At 30.2% G+C, this 16,898-nt stretch overlaps 2 protein-coding genes across 4 annotated transcripts in view; one reads left to right on the plus strand and one right to left on the minus strand.

The window, feature by feature from the left end:
* Positions 1 to 16,898, plus strand: part of LOC113398882 (threonine--tRNA ligase 1, cytoplasmic) — a 52,577-nt gene that overhangs the window by 7,368 nt on the left and 28,311 nt on the right. For 2 of the 3 annotated variants that reach the window (XM_026637832.2, XM_026637828.2), the window contains exons 12-14: positions 457 to 631; positions 1,159 to 1,273; positions 1,620 to 1,838. The exons of the other annotated variant lie outside the window; for it this stretch is intronic. In XM_026637832.2, the coding sequence (XP_026493617.1) occupies positions 457 to 631; positions 1,159 to 1,273; positions 1,620 to 1,774 (445 nt within the window). In that variant the 3' untranslated portion in view covers positions 1,775 to 1,838. Of the gene's footprint in view, positions 1 to 456; positions 632 to 1,158; positions 1,274 to 1,619; positions 1,839 to 16,898 lie in introns of those variants that run through there. 3 annotated transcript variants of the gene reach the window in all.
* Positions 5,367 to 10,792, minus strand: LOC113398932 (putative phosphatidate phosphatase). The gene is made up of 6 exons (XM_026637883.2): positions 10,481 to 10,792; positions 8,108 to 8,262; positions 7,106 to 7,296; positions 6,909 to 7,023; positions 5,922 to 6,089; positions 5,367 to 5,676 (listed from the first exon to the last, which is right to left on the minus strand). The coding sequence occupies exons 1-6, from the start codon at positions 10,530 to 10,532 to the stop codon at positions 5,566 to 5,568; spliced, it is 792 nt and encodes a 263-aa protein (XP_026493668.2). The 5' UTR covers positions 10,533 to 10,792; the 3' UTR covers positions 5,367 to 5,565.

The raw sequence follows: 16,898 nt of genomic DNA on the forward strand, positions 1-16,898 counted from the left end.
TACTAATATTATAAATGCGAAAGTAACTGTCTGTCTGTATGTTGCTCTTATACGGCCAAACCACTAAACCGATTTTAATGAAATTTGTTACGAATCTAGCTAGATTTTTAATACTTCTCCTTTCTGTTAATTTGGGAAGGAAAAGAAATGCAAGTTCGTCAATTTGAAAATGAAAATATACATATGGATGTAGGTTATTGGAAAAAAATAGAAAATACTATTATCTACTTATATTATTAATGCGAAAATGATTATTTCGTCTATGTTTTTGTCTGACTGTCACTTTACTATTTCACGGCCTCAGCACTGAACCGAATTTGATGACATTTACTATGAAGCTAGCTTAGACCCCAAGAAAGGACTTTTTATTCCTGATGTCTGACTGAATTATATGAATATACTGCAATATGGAAAATTTCTTAATTACTTACATCGAAATGTAATGTACTTTTTCAGTGAATCCGGCGATAAGAAGCGGCCTGTAATCATTCACCGAGCTATTCTGGGTTCCGTGGAGCGAATGATAGCGATCTTGAGTGAGTCGTACGCCGGCAAGTGGCCCTTCTGGCTCAGTCCTCGGCAGGCCCGAGTCGTGCCCGTTGGACCAGCGTTCGATGACTATGCTATACAGGTAACTTGAAACATTATGTTTGTCAAATTGCTTTAATTGGTTCAATTATGTTTCGTGTTTCAATCCTTAGCCACAGGACCGGATTTTGGTGAAGGCATCCGGAGAAACTGGCCCTTGGGCTTCCATAAAAGAGGGGAAGGGAAGGGCTTTCCACGTTAGAGATATTGATATAAATTATTCTGATGAGTTAATAATTTTAATGTTATATTAAAAAGTAAATAAATTATTCAAAAACCCGAGTGACAGAAATTGTAGGGCCTTTTAATCCTTTGTCGCCACAATGATCAAACCATATAAAAAACGAAATACCTTTCGTAACAATATTCTTATACTTATACCACTGATAACCAGCATCGAATATCTATTAAATGATATAGATACGAATATTTGGTTGAAAATTACTATCCCCCCCTCCCTAAACATCAACTTTCTAGGCATAGTAGCTTTAGCTGTACCTTGTGCCTTGATAAAATCAGTCTGGATTTTATAAGTACAGACAACGTAATTACTAATTTATGTATATCAAGGTAAACGAGAAGCTGTTCGCGAGCGGCTTCATGTCTGAAGTAGACACGGATGCTGGCGACACTCTCAACAAGAAAGTTCGGAATGCTCAGTTGGCGCAGTTCAACTATATATTAGGTAATACTCAGACATTATTTCCAGTATGTTATCTTTAAATCTATTGTTCAAATTGTATTTTTTAAAATCTAAAGTTGAAATTAATCTATGCTACAACAAACTCAATTTAAATTGATTGCTCTGAAGTTAGACTCCCAGACGATTATAGTACAGAAACGCACTCCTTGTTTATTTTTAAAAACCTAGTATCGCTTAATCTAGATTTAGAGTAAAGTTAGAGTTAAATAAAACATTAGAATATGCAGAATTGATATGTTTACTGAACTAATAAATACTGCTTCAAAACTGAGAAAATATAAATATTACATAACATTCAATTAATACATTAATTCAATATAATTCACAGTGGTTGGTGAACGAGAGAAGAACTCGGGAACAGTGAATGTCCGAACCCGTGACAACAAAGTCCACGGAGAAATGTCAATCGAAGGTCTCATCGAGCACTTCACCAAGCTCGTCAATGAGAAAACCCTTGCAGAAGACAGTGAATTACTAAAATAAGTTTAACTCATATTTAACTCAAACTGGTGTTTCATTCAACTCAATAAATAATTTAAATTTGGAATTTTAATTCTTTATCTATATATTGGAAACGAAATGTTTTTTGTAATATATAACTGGAAAACTACAAAATCAATATACATAAAACTTAAAGCAGAAGATGCAGCGCGTCATGAAAAAGGTTTTGGTATGTAATACTATTATATAAGTAACGGCGCTTCGCATTTTTGTAATCGTCACATTCATTTAAAAATCGAATTATTCAAAATATTTTCAAATGTAAGATAACACTAAAAAAATAATGTATATTTGAAATTTAACTAACACAATAATATTTTATTGCATCCAGTCAGTTTTTTTTAACGTTATTAAATCCTTGAAGTGACTAAGCATAAGATTAAAATAAACTGAAGTCAAATCGCTCATATTATTTTCTCGAAAAAGTAAGTTTATATTATATTATTGTTAAAATAAAAAGATTTGACGTTTGAAACACCAGTTATGACGTTCAAAATATTCCGTTCTACCAATACTTACTATTTTTGATGGCTAGAATATTAAATGTTAACATTTTAAAACAAATATAAAAAAAAAAAATGTTTAAAAAACATTGGATCAATAAAATGTTTTAAAACTTTAGTGTATTGCATGACACTACGCAGTATACTATACTATATTTATTCTAAAGGATTAGATTTTCATAAAAAAATCCGCAGTGAAAATTTTTGACGCCAAGTTTTATTTTGATGTCTAATACCGGAATTACACATGTTCGGACTCGCCACTCGATGAATTGTTTAACGAGATATGTGTGGCTTTACGTTGACATGCGGATTTGAAAAAACTGAAAAGGTGCACTAGTCGTGTATTTTTTTTAAAACCGTTAAAAGCGTTGACGTCAAACATGATTCGAAAGACGAACACTACGTTCACATATCCGTGCTAGTGACGTCACACGAATGTCTAAATGCGACTTAAGAATGTTTTTAGATTTCAGTAATTTGTCTATTATCATATAATCATTACTTATTTATAAATCGACCAGTGTTGTTTTTATTATTAAACATTTTGTACCGTAGTACTCAGCCAGAGATGTAATTTTTCAAGTTTATAATTTTGCTCATGCATTTAGGTTTTTATCTTAATTTATTTCTTGTAAGTAACGGTGGATGAATAAAACTATAAAAAATATTTGTCAATTTTATTTAAAAGAAAAAAAATATCTTTCATTTATTACAAAGCGTGAAAGCAATATATTTTTCTGCTATTTTATACGATGTCACAGAGTATATATGTGTATTACAAGTGTACACTTACAGTGCTGTTGTATTATAATTATGCTACGTTTAATATATTAAAAAAGATCTTTATATGAGGTGACAGACCCAAATGCAAAAACTGCATTCATAATAGCCACGTAGATAAAATCTTACTGATAACAATTCTTATATTACCAAATAGAAAAATATAAAAAGGTATCCTTATTTTTTATAGTAGCAACACTAAAAAAAGATACTGAATCATAACTGCCCATGTCTTTATATAAAAGTCGTATGAATATTGAACAAATTTAATTTTAGGCACGATTATTGTAAATTAAAACGATAAATAATGAATAGGACACACTAACACCTGTGTCTATTACACGGACGATGGTAGCGACGCTATCGGCAGATTCATCGGCCGAGCGGCGGGTGTTTCAGAAAAGACCATCCTAGAGCACAGCCTCAAGACATCTATACATAAACGCGACATCTGAGTCGCCGAGGCTGTACTCTCTCGATCGAGCACGGAGCAGGGCCCGCTGGATTGCAGTAATCAGGGTAAAAAAAAAAATACTATATACAGTATTTTTATATATTATTTTAAATTGAAAAAAAAATGTCAGTGTTGGCCACGTCTTCCAAGAAGACGACAAGCTCGAAGTCTAGCGAAGATATGCTGATGTTCAGTAAAAATATAAAATAACGCCAAAATTTTTAAAAATAAAATATAAAAAAAGGCACGGGCAACTGTGAGCCCGTGGATGTTGTAAATAAATAAATTAAAAAAAAATGAATAAAAAAATATAAATTATTTACATTCTAAGTGCCATATAATAGGGTCTCACATTAAAACATTGAGACATTTCTTTTAAATCCCGTATTTACCGGTGTATAAAATATCGTTTTATAACTTTGTACAAAAATTCAATATTTCAAGTATCAAATTCTTAACATGTTTATTTTACTTTTTATTAAAAGTTACAATAATTTGATACATATGGAAATAATTTTCATGTTGCTATACAATACAAAATACTTGGGGTCAATGTAATAACCTCATTCTTACGAGCTATAGATAAAATACATCAATATATCATGAAAACCCCCACATCCCCATACACCACGGAAAAAAGAGAAACAATAATGAAAAAAAAGACATCAAAATTATGAAAATACAAAGTCTCTAATACAATAATACAATTCCTATAATTTCATATCATTTCTTATAAAATTTTAACAAAATATAACAGACTTGAAATTAAAATGGTAATAGTCCTATTTAAATTAGGCGGGAAACCGTACCTGTCCAAACAAAAAAATATTAATGACGTGTTCTGAGGAAAAGAACCTAAAAAACCGCGTTGATAATTTTCTCCTATTTCTGAAGTCTGTCAAAAACTCTGATAAGATTAAAATTATATTATAATTTTATAAATAAATACACAAGAAAATCACAGGTTAACTAGGATAAAGCCAATAACATACTTGGGAGTTTAGTTCAGATTGATACTGCTTTTATGAGATGAAAATTTCACGGTAACAATACGAGACATTTTCCAATAGGCAGCCATGGTATCAAATCCGCGCATGCGACTAAGAAATACAAATAATGAGTATATATAACCTAAACCAGTTTTGACCAATTCATAATATTATGATAACAATCTACTCCTGTAAAATGTATAGACATAATTTCACTGACCATGAAATTCAGAGTACATTTTTCTTTATTAGCTAGAGTCTAAAATGAATACAACTCCGTATTCCGTAAATACTTTATGTCATTGGACTCATTGGTGGAAATTACCCATTATTTAGAGAAGTGAATTTAAACCGAAAATTACCGGTTCAAAACAGTAATTTGTCTTTATAATTTCCGACAAACGCTTAACACAGCACTGCACTGGAGCTGCGTGCGACCAATAAACGTCAAAAGAGGTTTTAGTCCAGTAGCAGTTATGTCATTTTAATATTGTACCTTCAAACTTAATTTAATATTGTAAATAATGATTTAAAACACTTGTCAGGCCGGTTTAAAAAAGTATATTATGATGGAAACAGAGATGTAAAATCCCTTGTGCCTGTAGTTACACTGGCTCACTCATGCTTCAAGCCGATACACAACAATACTGAGTATTCCTGTTTGGCGGTATAATATCGGATGAATGATTGGTACCTACAAAGAGGGGCTTGCACAAAGCTCTACCACCATTTAAACGCAACGACGTTAACACAATTTTACAAAGCATTGAAAATAAATACATGTTTTACAAGAATGTCGATGTACCGTCAGTGTTAAAAAAAACATTCAAACACATGAAACACGTGAAATTAACCTCTTTAAACATACATCTTCTTACAGTTTAACTCCGTGTACAGATTATAAAAATAGATTTCATTGTAATTTTATTACGATATTCAAAAAATAAATTAACAGGAATGTTTTTTTTTTTTTATATATATCTAAGAATCTACCATCACAATATAACCAGAATAAATAAATACTTAAACTTATATTTTTTACATTTATGATACATTTTCCATAATCTCACTTTTTTCAAAAGAATCTTGTAGATTCTGATTTTCAACGTTTTCCTTTGGTACCAAACATTCGAAATTCTTACAAAGACGAGATATCTGAAACAAACACCATGAATTAGTAATATTCGATTATAAAAAAAAATGTTATAAAAAACCTATTTTTGCTTATTAATAAAATTTTAAATATAGAACAACTTATTGTCTTTTTTTTAAATCATTTTTAAAGTTTTTAGTATTAAAGGTCGTATCTTTAAGTTATGTACTTAAAAAACTTAAAAGTTAAGAAAATATTAACTTAATTAAAGGGCTCCTAGTATTTTTTATGGGAGTGTAATACTTACAGTGTACAAAAGTATCGGTATAGATATAACGACACCGGCGAGCACGTCCCACCAGTGGTGTCTGTGGTCCGTCATGCGCGACACGGCACAGAACACCATCGCCGCCGCGCACAGCAACTGTACCGCGTGCGTTGGACGTACATTACTCGCTCTTCGATAGAGATAATACTGTAGACATAAGAAGTAGAGCTGTTGTATTTATTTACTTGATTACCGGACATTTAAATATTGACAAATCGCTCATTCATATTCTTTATTTAATAATAAATAAGGCATATTATTCAAAACGAGACTATATAGATGAAAAAGATGACTAAAAGACAAAAAGTGACTTTCAGGCAGCAGTTTCTTGCCGGTTCTTCTCGGTAATATCTAGATCCCACACCGTTTAATACAATTACAGTAGAACGCCGATTATCCGTATTAATTGGGACCGGTGTCGATTCGGCTAATCGAAAATTCGGATAATCGGACATGCACTAGTAATAAAGTAAAAACGAACTGTCACATATAGAATAAACTTTATTAAGTTTAACAAATACAGTTCTACAATATATATAGTATCTTGCGTCTAGCTTTCAACCATAATAGTTGAAATATATCTGGAATCCAGCGAGTTCCAACGTGTTACAACAAAACAAAAATTACTTGGTTTTAATTTTTGATATTAAGCTTAGGACCGATTCGGATAATTGGTGAAAAATTGGTGTAATCGGCGTTCGGAAAATCGACGTTCTATTGTATGTAAAATGATGATTCAAAAGTGCTTAAGCCTAGTTGAATAAAGAATATTTTGATTTTAGAAGATTTTGTGTATGATTTTCTTTCTCACTCTCTTTATCTGTGTGTTTTAAATGTATTTTTTTTTAAATTAATTAATCCAGTCAAGTTATTCAAAAATCTACTAAAAATTTAAAAGCGTTTGTCAGCTGCTACTGTTGCACTACTAAAATTATCCTAGTTCTTAATTAAACAAATTTAACTTACGATTATAAAAATACCAGCGTGAAAAGCTAGAGACGTGTGTCCAGAGGGAAAGCTCCTGTCCGACTGATTCAGCCAATGCGCTTTTGTACACGTATAGCTCGATACGTACTCTGATCTGAAATCATTTTATTAAAAAATATTGTTTACTTTTAAATTCAAACATCCGGCTTAGTTTTAAAACTTAGCTCAAAACTCACGCTTCACATGTGGTTTCCTCTTTAGGGCTGCAAGTATCAAAGAAGTGCGGTCTCGGAGAACCGACTATAAATTTAAGACACTGAACGAATGTTAAATTTATCAGGAATCCATATAAATACTCCTTGTACCATATCAACGTTTTTTGCTTAGCTGCATCTGTCTTATCCTTCTGTTTCTCTACTATAAGCATCTGTAACAGAAAAAAAAAATCATTTCGACCATGGTACATACTACTAATTGGTACTAATCGATTACATAAGTAATCTATTTTTACATCGGCGGTAATTAAAGTTGTAACAGTATGATTTGAACGCATTCTTATATATTGGTGTTGCCATATATAAATATTAGCGCGGGGATTCCGATGACGTGGGCCGATCAGGGTTGCCGATTTCTCGACTATCAGAAATGTGTATAGAATTATATACAGAATTTTATGCTAACCTAAAGTAACAGTGTAAAGTAACATTAATTGGTGAAAGGGCTGTGCAAGCCCGTCTAGGTACCATCCACTGATCATACTGCCAAAAAGCAATGCTAAGTAGTGAGTGAGTTACTGTCATGTAGTTAACGGGCTCAAGGGTAATAATATCTTATTTCCCAATGTTGGTAACGCATTGGTGATATATGGTCAGGAATTAATAATATTTCTTGGGCACTGGTGATCGCTTACCTTTAGGCGGGCAATATGTCTCATAAAAAAATTGCATTAAGCGCATCTCGTTCAGTAAAATTAAAAAGAATAATTTTGCAAGTTAATACCTTATACTGTGAAATAAGATAATGACTAAATAAAACTACCCTGCCAATATTTTCTTAAGCTGTACTTTTGTACTCTGTATGTAGTCACATAAAAATACAATAAAGTAAAATTCTGAGCAAGCACTTAAAGTTTATCGTGAACAAAAAGATATCATTTTTTTTTGTCATATAAAATTGTAATGTTTATTTGGTAAATAGTAATAGTTTGTACTGTTTAAGTATTTATGAATAATAATTACCACAACTAAGGGTAAGAACACGGTGATCCCGATCAACCACGTCCAGTTAACAGTGTCACCGGTGTAGGGATGGGAGAGCGCCGGATCGTTGCATTGGAAACCAACCTTACCTCCAGGAAATAGCTTCGACTCCAATAATAGGAATATGAAAATAACTGCAACAAAACAATGACTTCATTCTTTTATAAGCTCTTGGAGTTAATTGACCTGCTAATACTTTTGAATATTTCTTATTTTAGTTCAAATGGACTTGCTAATTTTTTATTAATAAAATTGATGCTAACATAATATAATCAAATCAAATGTATTTTGTTCAAGTATACTTTACAATAAAGCATTTTTGAATCGTCTCCTCCAGCCAGATGAAATGGCAAGAAACTCGCATAGTTGCTCTTTTAAATAACTATATTTACAATGATGGTAGTATACACAATTATTGTTAAATCACTTTTTTACATATATTTTGTAAAATTTTGAATCCGAAATTAAATAAGGATGTATAATTTTTTTTGTACATTACTACAAAAAACTAAATAACACATAATTATTAAATATACATCAAACAATTCATTTATTACTTTTCTCTTCACTAGTAACTAGTTAAACAAATATGTCATGACAAATGAAGGTCAAAGCAGTTTATGTAACTCTTCCTAACATGGGAATAGAAAATATTTATTTTTGTTTCAATGTGTTCTTCCATTAGTTATATAAATATTGCAATAAATAAATTAAAATAAAATATATACAATATCATTTAAATATTTTAAATTCTAACCGTTTAATGCAATACTGATTTAAAAAAAGATAAGAGCCTTTGAAAAGCGAAATAAGTTTTTATATTAAAATAATCAAATTTAAAATCAAACCAAAATCTATGAATAAAAAAAGAATTAAATAAAACCTGTTTCCTAATTTGACCAGTAACAGATGGCTGACATACCAAGGACTGGACACATTATTTATATCACAACCAGCATTTTTTTTAAAATATTTCCTTTCATAAGATACTTTTTTTTATATTACACAAAAATTTTCAATTAAATTTAACATTTAACATATTTACTTACTTATCTAAAATAAGTAGAAAAAAAAAGAAATAGTTACAATACAAAACTGCTATAACTGCAAAACTGCAATGATAGATACATTAGCAGCCTATATATTGAAGTCGTAATTCAGATTTCTTGGGTAAAAAATAAATCAACTTCTCTGCTGTCCGTTCAAAATGTACACATCATCCTTGATTGTTTTGTGTTGTTTCCACTATCAAGTAGTTGTAACATCATTAATTCCATAGAAGTATGGAAGAATTATGAGTGTAAAATGTGAATTATTTTGATAAAGTCTAATTTGTATACTATTATATATTTGTAAATCTATCTGTCTGTCTGTTGCTATTTCACAGACAAATCTTTGAAAAAAATTTGATGAAATTTTGTATAAAGTAAGCTTGATATTTTGAAATTACTTTTCTATAATATTGCTGTAGCATGTCATAAAGTTGTTTAAATGGGTATTTACTATTAACATAACATAGCTACATATAACTTGATTGAATAGCAAGGAAAATATATAGGGAAAGATTATGATTCGTAAAAATGTAGAATTACTCATTGTTAAGTAATTCTGGTATTTTTGCATCAATTGTATGAAAAGTACTTAACGTGGGAGACTATGACTAACTAATGCAGGAATATCCATTGGAGTTTATAGGCTAATATTGAATACCCAGCAAATCAGACGGCTAGTCCTATATATAAATTAAATAGAGAAAGAAAAGAAAGAATAGAGGAGAAAAGAAGAAGAAATTATATGATTATGCACAATATGTTTTTTTTTTAAATTATATATATTGTGAGAGGGTCAATGTTCCACTTTGTAGTAAGTCACCTCGACAACATTAAGACACTACAGGAAGTGTTAATTATGGAATATGTCAATACATAGTGATAGATGTCTTGTACTTGTTAATACACTGGCTCACTTTTGAAATCAGAACATAAAAATAAAATAGGTATATTTGCTGTTATAAATGCCGCAACAAGTTATTCGTACTTGCTGCATATCCAGACGAGCATAAATCAGTATCGTAATTTATGACTAAAACATAAATTTTCTTAAGGCAACTATTGTAAAAAAAAAAAACTAGTTATCAGCATATACCTTTTTCAAATTAGCTATTTTTTTAAATTAATAAATTTTTCTAATATGGATTTCATTTAAAATAATAATAACGACTCATCTTTTATAAAGAAACCTTGCAATAGTTTTACAGTTCCTCTATAAAAGTTCTTCCATAGTTTTAAGCTATTATTACTGTAACGCATATTAAGTTTTATATTTATAAAGTATATTAATTAAAAAACCAACCTTGATGCCACCGGTTTGTTTTCGACCATAATAATTTAAGTTTGTTCTTCATTTTCACGAGACACTTCACAAATTATTTAATTTCAATTAAATTATTATTTGGGAAAACACTTGTGACTGTAATTCAGATGGATTTCATTCTGCGTATTACGATAATTATTGTCTTAATTACAGCTTTACTGATGTCATAAGAGCGTAATTATTATGATAACAGCATGATAAAGCTTGAGTACATTCTTTGATTTATTTTTACAATCTATTATATGTGACAAGATATAGATTTTTTTATTGGTAACTTATCTAATGTCTAGCTGCCGATTAAACGGATTTACTACAGCTGGGTCAGCTGGTATTTTGTAATTCACGAGCTGTCAAATGTCAACTTATACTTTTCATTGTCACCTTTGTTGCCAGATGCTAAAAATAACTTACGCATAATGTTTTTATTTTTTGCATTTTGACTTATGTTACTATCAATAGTTACATTCGTATGTTTAATTTAGCCAATTCCTTAAGAGAGATCTATTACTCTGTAAATATGACAGAGAGACCGCAAAACAACGACATTTATCGGCGAGTAATTTGTCTTCGATCTCAGTAGCTTAATTTTTTTGACAGAAAATCCATGTAATATATTTTTACTAGATAGGATTAGAAACTCGGTCGACCATTGAGCTGTGAAACACAATGGGCATCCCGTAGGGAATCATCGTTCATGCGATAACAGCATAATTTATATTAGATTTAGCTTTAGGAGGACTAATTTTACTATATAAAGAAATATTAAAACAATATTGATGTCGAACTAGTATATTTTTATAGTATTGGAAATGATATATTTGTTATGTTAATATGTTGCATATTTATGTGAAAATTGTCGTTCCAGGTACTTTTGTAGCAAGCACTGCCAAAACTATAGCACTCACACGACAATTTTAGGTAAATGAAAGATGTAGTTTATATATTTGTTAGATTGTAGATCCCAAAAATGCATACAGAAATTACAGCATATTATCATCATCTTTTTTTATAAAACACAGTATTTTTTTTATTGTCATTAATAATTATTGCCTTTTATACTTTGCAATCAGAGGTTATTAATAAAGTGCGCAGTGCGTTTTAAGTTAGAATTTAAAGTCTATAAGCCTATTTCAAACACACGAGGACAATAAATTTACGCGATATTATTAATCTAGATCTTTACTTGTTATTATAAAATGTCCTGTAGAATGTCAGTAGAGCAAATATATTAGTAAATCGGATGGAATCTAAGGTTCATTTAATATTACCTTAAAATAAACTACTCCTTCTGTGATTGGAATAGATTTGCGATATATCTCATTTTCTTAAATACATTAGTACATTAATGAAATATAAATAATCTCAAACCGTGGTAAAAACGGCGGTAGAGTGCAAACGGATGCAAACTCGACTACGTAGGTACTGCCCAGTCATTACAAATTAAATTTACCAATGCGTAATTAGTATAGATCGATCGCAGTTGATCCACCCGTTGTTAGTTGATACTATAACCTAGTTATTGTATACTTTTTGGTTGATACAGTCGGTCAGGTAACGGTGATATAGATACTTATGAGACTATTTGTTTGTTACTCAAGCACGTTAGAACAACTCGACAGTCTTTTCATTATATTTTTTGATAATTCGTTAGAAAATATTTACCTACTAATAATAAAAGTAATTGGCAGGGCGGGCATGTTGCAGTTAAGTAAAATACAATACACTGAAAGTAACAGGACTGTAATAACATTACAAAACAGCCTAACAAAACAACCCACTTAGAAAATGTCAGGCAACTCATTATACGTTTACTTAAGATCTTTACTTAGGATTTGCATAAGATCTGATAAATATATTATTATTAATATTTATGTTCTGTGGTTTTAAATATTTAATACTTGTAACATTATGTGTAGGCTGTATTTGATTTGATGTTTGATACGAAATTGCCTTTCTCTCTTTTGTTTTCTAAAATATATTTTTGGGCCCGCCCACAGACCGTCATTTTACCCCCTCGAGAGGTGAATTGAAAAAAGTCTATATCCTTCCCTGGGTCTCAAACTATCTTCATACCCAATTTAATCTGAATCGGTTCAGTGGATTAAACATGAAGAGGCAAGAAACAGAATTACGTTCTTATTTATAATGGCTGCTTTTTCAATTGCTCAACGATTTTTATAAAAATGATGGAGATGTCAACTGGTCTAATTTTTCTGTGTGAATATGTAATTGAAATTAAAATGTTAAATAATTGTATCTAAGAAAATCAAAATCGTAATATAGGACTTATATATCAAATCTTTGCTTTATAAGTCCCAACATTTTTCTGACGATAGGCCTTTGGGTGCGCCTTTCATTCATTATTTTAACGCTAAACATAAAAAATAAATTCTCAATTAAATTATATTCCACAGAAGGTGGCGCATTGTCGTTTTTAGAAGTGGCATATAATATTTCTTGCAATGCCAATATGGATATACGAAGATAATCACTTACATCAGGTAACACATTCGATCGTCTGTCATATTTTTAAATTTAAAATAATACCACCTCTCTCATTTAGTCGGGTAATACAAACTAAAGCAAATATTCATATTATTGCTTTTCAGTTGTTCCTGATCAATACAAACTTGAAAGTCGAAACAAAACATCGTTTTTGTAATATAATCGTTAAGTGTAGAATATCGTAACAATATTTAAAATCCCTATTTCGCACGCTTACATTAAATTACGACCAGTTTACATAATAAAAGCCTCGAATCAAGTCGTATTTTGAAACAATGAGCAATTGTTCCTTGCACCTACCATAATGTAACACCAGTAATCTGGTGTAGACCTATTACAAGAAAGTACAATGAATAAGGTATAATCATTTAATTGGAAGGAAAATATCAAATAGCATTACCTATATTAATATATATAAAATAAAAATTCGGATGAATAACTTTTACGCCGTGAATATATTTGCAAATAATATTTTTAAATTTGAGAATTCAAATTCGTTCGGCCCCAAATTAGCTCCCTAGTCTAAATTATTGCGAACGTTATACTAAAAAAAAAATTATAATCGACTATTTAACATGTTCGTAATTACACATCAAGCCTATGTCGCCGCCTACACTATGTACATAAATAAAATGTAACAAAAACTTTATTTTTATATATTTTCTGTGTACAAAAAGAATTTATTCAATGAAACTCTTACGAGAATCTAATGATCCTTTAAAATATTTTATTTCATGTAAAACCACATGTTCGGAATGTAGATTCACCCGAGACGAACCAGCAAGAATCTTAGGTGTATTGTTAATAAATTTAAATTAAATTTCATAATTTTAGATATAATGTATAAAAGAAATAGTTAACGAATGAATGTTGAAACAGTCTTTAGTCTTATACGTATTAATTACAGTTAGTATACCCGACAGGACCCTATATACATAACTATCTGACATACTGTCAAATAATATGAATATATTATATAGATCCAGTCAAGTATATTAAGATGACTGATGATTCTAAAGACAGTTACTATTTATATTAACTAGTTAAACATATTGCTAACACTGGAAAAGGATATTCAATGGACAAGGTCTGGAGGCAATCGATTTATACCCAAAGTTTGCCATCATCTTAAGTTATACCTATACTCTATTTCAACCATAAGAGGAGAAAAGTCAAATGAATAACATTTGACAGCAAATTGACGCGATATCATTGGTCGAAAGCTTGATTAAACAACGATATTCACTATGGATTTGCGAAAAAATTGTCGTTTGAACGACGACGAAACTGTTATCGGAATTTTGGAAGTAAAATTAAAGTGGATATAAGTAGTTAAATGTATGACACTTAATTGTTGTTAATAATAAATAAAGTTATTTTAATCATAAACTTTTAGTAGTGCACAATAGATATAGCAGCGTTATTAGAAAATCGTTTATAATTTTTTTTTTTTTCTCTGTTTCCATTGGAATAGTCTAGAAGAACATAAAGATACAACATAATTTTATCCAACAGCCTCATCATGTCGAACTCAACTAACATGATAACACTGCTGTGGGTCTATATATTAAAAAAAATATACAAATAACCCGCATCACGATTTTTTACTCAGCAACTTTTTTAATGTCATAGATTACTGACACACGAACTTATAAAACAAAACCACCTTATACGACCACAGACCACACATTTTTTTCATCTTGTGTGGTCACGTGAACCAAGTCCTAACACTTTACTATCGCCGTTAATTTATAATACCGGGTGCATCAGCTTTAAAGGATTATTTTTAACTGTGGTTTTATGATAAACTTTAGTGTTAGTTTTGCGCTGCGTTTCTTTTTTTTTTTATTTGTAACAAAATATTGAACAAAAAAAATATTTGTATACCAAATAAGATCAGGCTATAAGGCTTATACAAATATGATAATTAAATTTCTTAATAAATGTTAATAATAAAAATTAAAATGGGACATTTTTCTTCTCTATGAGTGCTGTTTGAACTTTTGCATTGAAATTTTAAAAAAAAATGGTATAATTTATGACACAATGACATTTTGGTTAGCGAAATTTAAATAAAGAACATGGATATTTCCATCCAGTCCAGTCAATACATGACTGATTCAGAGACCCGCGAGCGAAAACGTAAGTTAAGAAGTTTATTGAGTGACTGAGTTATGTTTTTATGCTTATTTCTATAATTTAAAAAATAATCGAGGTATGAGGAGTAAATTTGAATTTTCGAGCATACCTCAAAGTTATTGCATGCGTGTAATATAAAATAGTTCTCAATAGTTTTTTTTCTTATTAATTGTAAGCAACAACAGCAATTCTACTTACAATGGTTGCTTTACTGGGCATTATTTATGTCTTGTCTTATAAAAAGAACGTTAGAAGTTGAAAATTTTGTTTTTTCATTTCACGTATATGAAATTAAAAATCAAAATTTAAAAAAAATAAATAATAGAAATGTTAAACTAATAGATAACAGATAGCCCATTTTGGGAATAAAACGATTGTATCTTTGCCAAAAAAATGATCGGAACATACTATTTTCCGTACAGGAGGTAGTTTTTACTTTGGACTGCCAATAAGTAAGTTTAACGCCACGATTTTACATAAAGACATTTGAATTGTATATATTAGGAACATTTTTAGTAGTTAAACAGTAAACATTGTGTTTGTGTGTGTAACTGTTTTCGAAGCTAAACGATTAAAACATCGTTGTTTCCCATTACGTATTCGTATCCGAATGTATACATAGTTATTAGGTATACGTTGCAGTTCAAATATTAAGAAAAAACTGTCTGGTTCAATATGAATTACTTATTTTTGTTTGCTTTTAAGGGAAACATACAAACCAGGGATGTTATGGATATGTAATTTCGGATCTAGATATGAATACGGACATATGAATTATTTTTTAACATTTATTTCGGATAGTTTCAAATACGAATATTAGATCATTTAGAAATTTTAAAAGAGTTTTTTTTTTTTAATTAAATGTTTACAAGATGACGACAATTGAATGTGTTTGTTGTAATCACAGAAAAAAGAAACAAAAGGCCTTAAAAACAATTAGCTACTCTCTTAAGGTTTAACACTATGCAAAAAGAAAACTGTAATTTTTTTTTTTTTTTTAACGGACATGGTTACCTTTTCGGATATCGGATGGTTGGGTTGGAGATCCGTAACTCACGGAACTCCAGCACATTCCTGATACAAGCCCAAGTACTAGACGGCCTGAAGGATTATCATCTGTATTGTGGAAATGATGGTGGAGATTCCTAAGACAAACAGCACAGCAAAGTTTTGTATTTGTTTTGTATTTTGGCATTTGTAGCCCAGGCACTTTAACGAAAAACCAATTCTAACGAAAAATACATACTTTTGGGTGGGAGCTCCTCAGTACCAGATCAGCTCGAATTAGGAACTTGGGAACCTTCCAGAATAGAGCCTACATTTCTTAAAAATTCTAAAATAATAATAATTAAAATGACTTCAAAATGGAAGTTTGTATTAGGATAAATTAAAAATGTCCGATCGTCTCCAATTTTTAACCAAACATAATTCACTCGTGTAGATATATCCTTATTTTTAGTATTAATATTACACTTTACAACAAAAAAATCATATTATATTTAATTATATCGTAAAAGTATTTCTACGAGTTACTAATTAATTTATATTAATAATAATTACTAACGCAGACGTTAATAATCCCGACTCTATTCAACATAACGACCGTAACACGAAGTAGTATATTTACTACTTTTACTATTGTAAACTATTCAAACAAATGTTGAGATTAGCGGTGAAAATGCTCTGTTTGTCTGTCCATGTATCGCACGCGCACATGCCTTGGCACTTGTTAAAACACCTATCAAATGTTTGA

The sequence above is a fragment of the Vanessa tameamea genome, chromosome 18, assembly GCF_037043105.1.
Source record: "Vanessa tameamea isolate UH-Manoa-2023 chromosome 18, ilVanTame1 primary haplotype, whole genome shotgun sequence".
Classification (NCBI taxonomy): Eukaryota; Metazoa; Arthropoda; class Insecta; order Lepidoptera; family Nymphalidae; genus Vanessa; species Vanessa tameamea.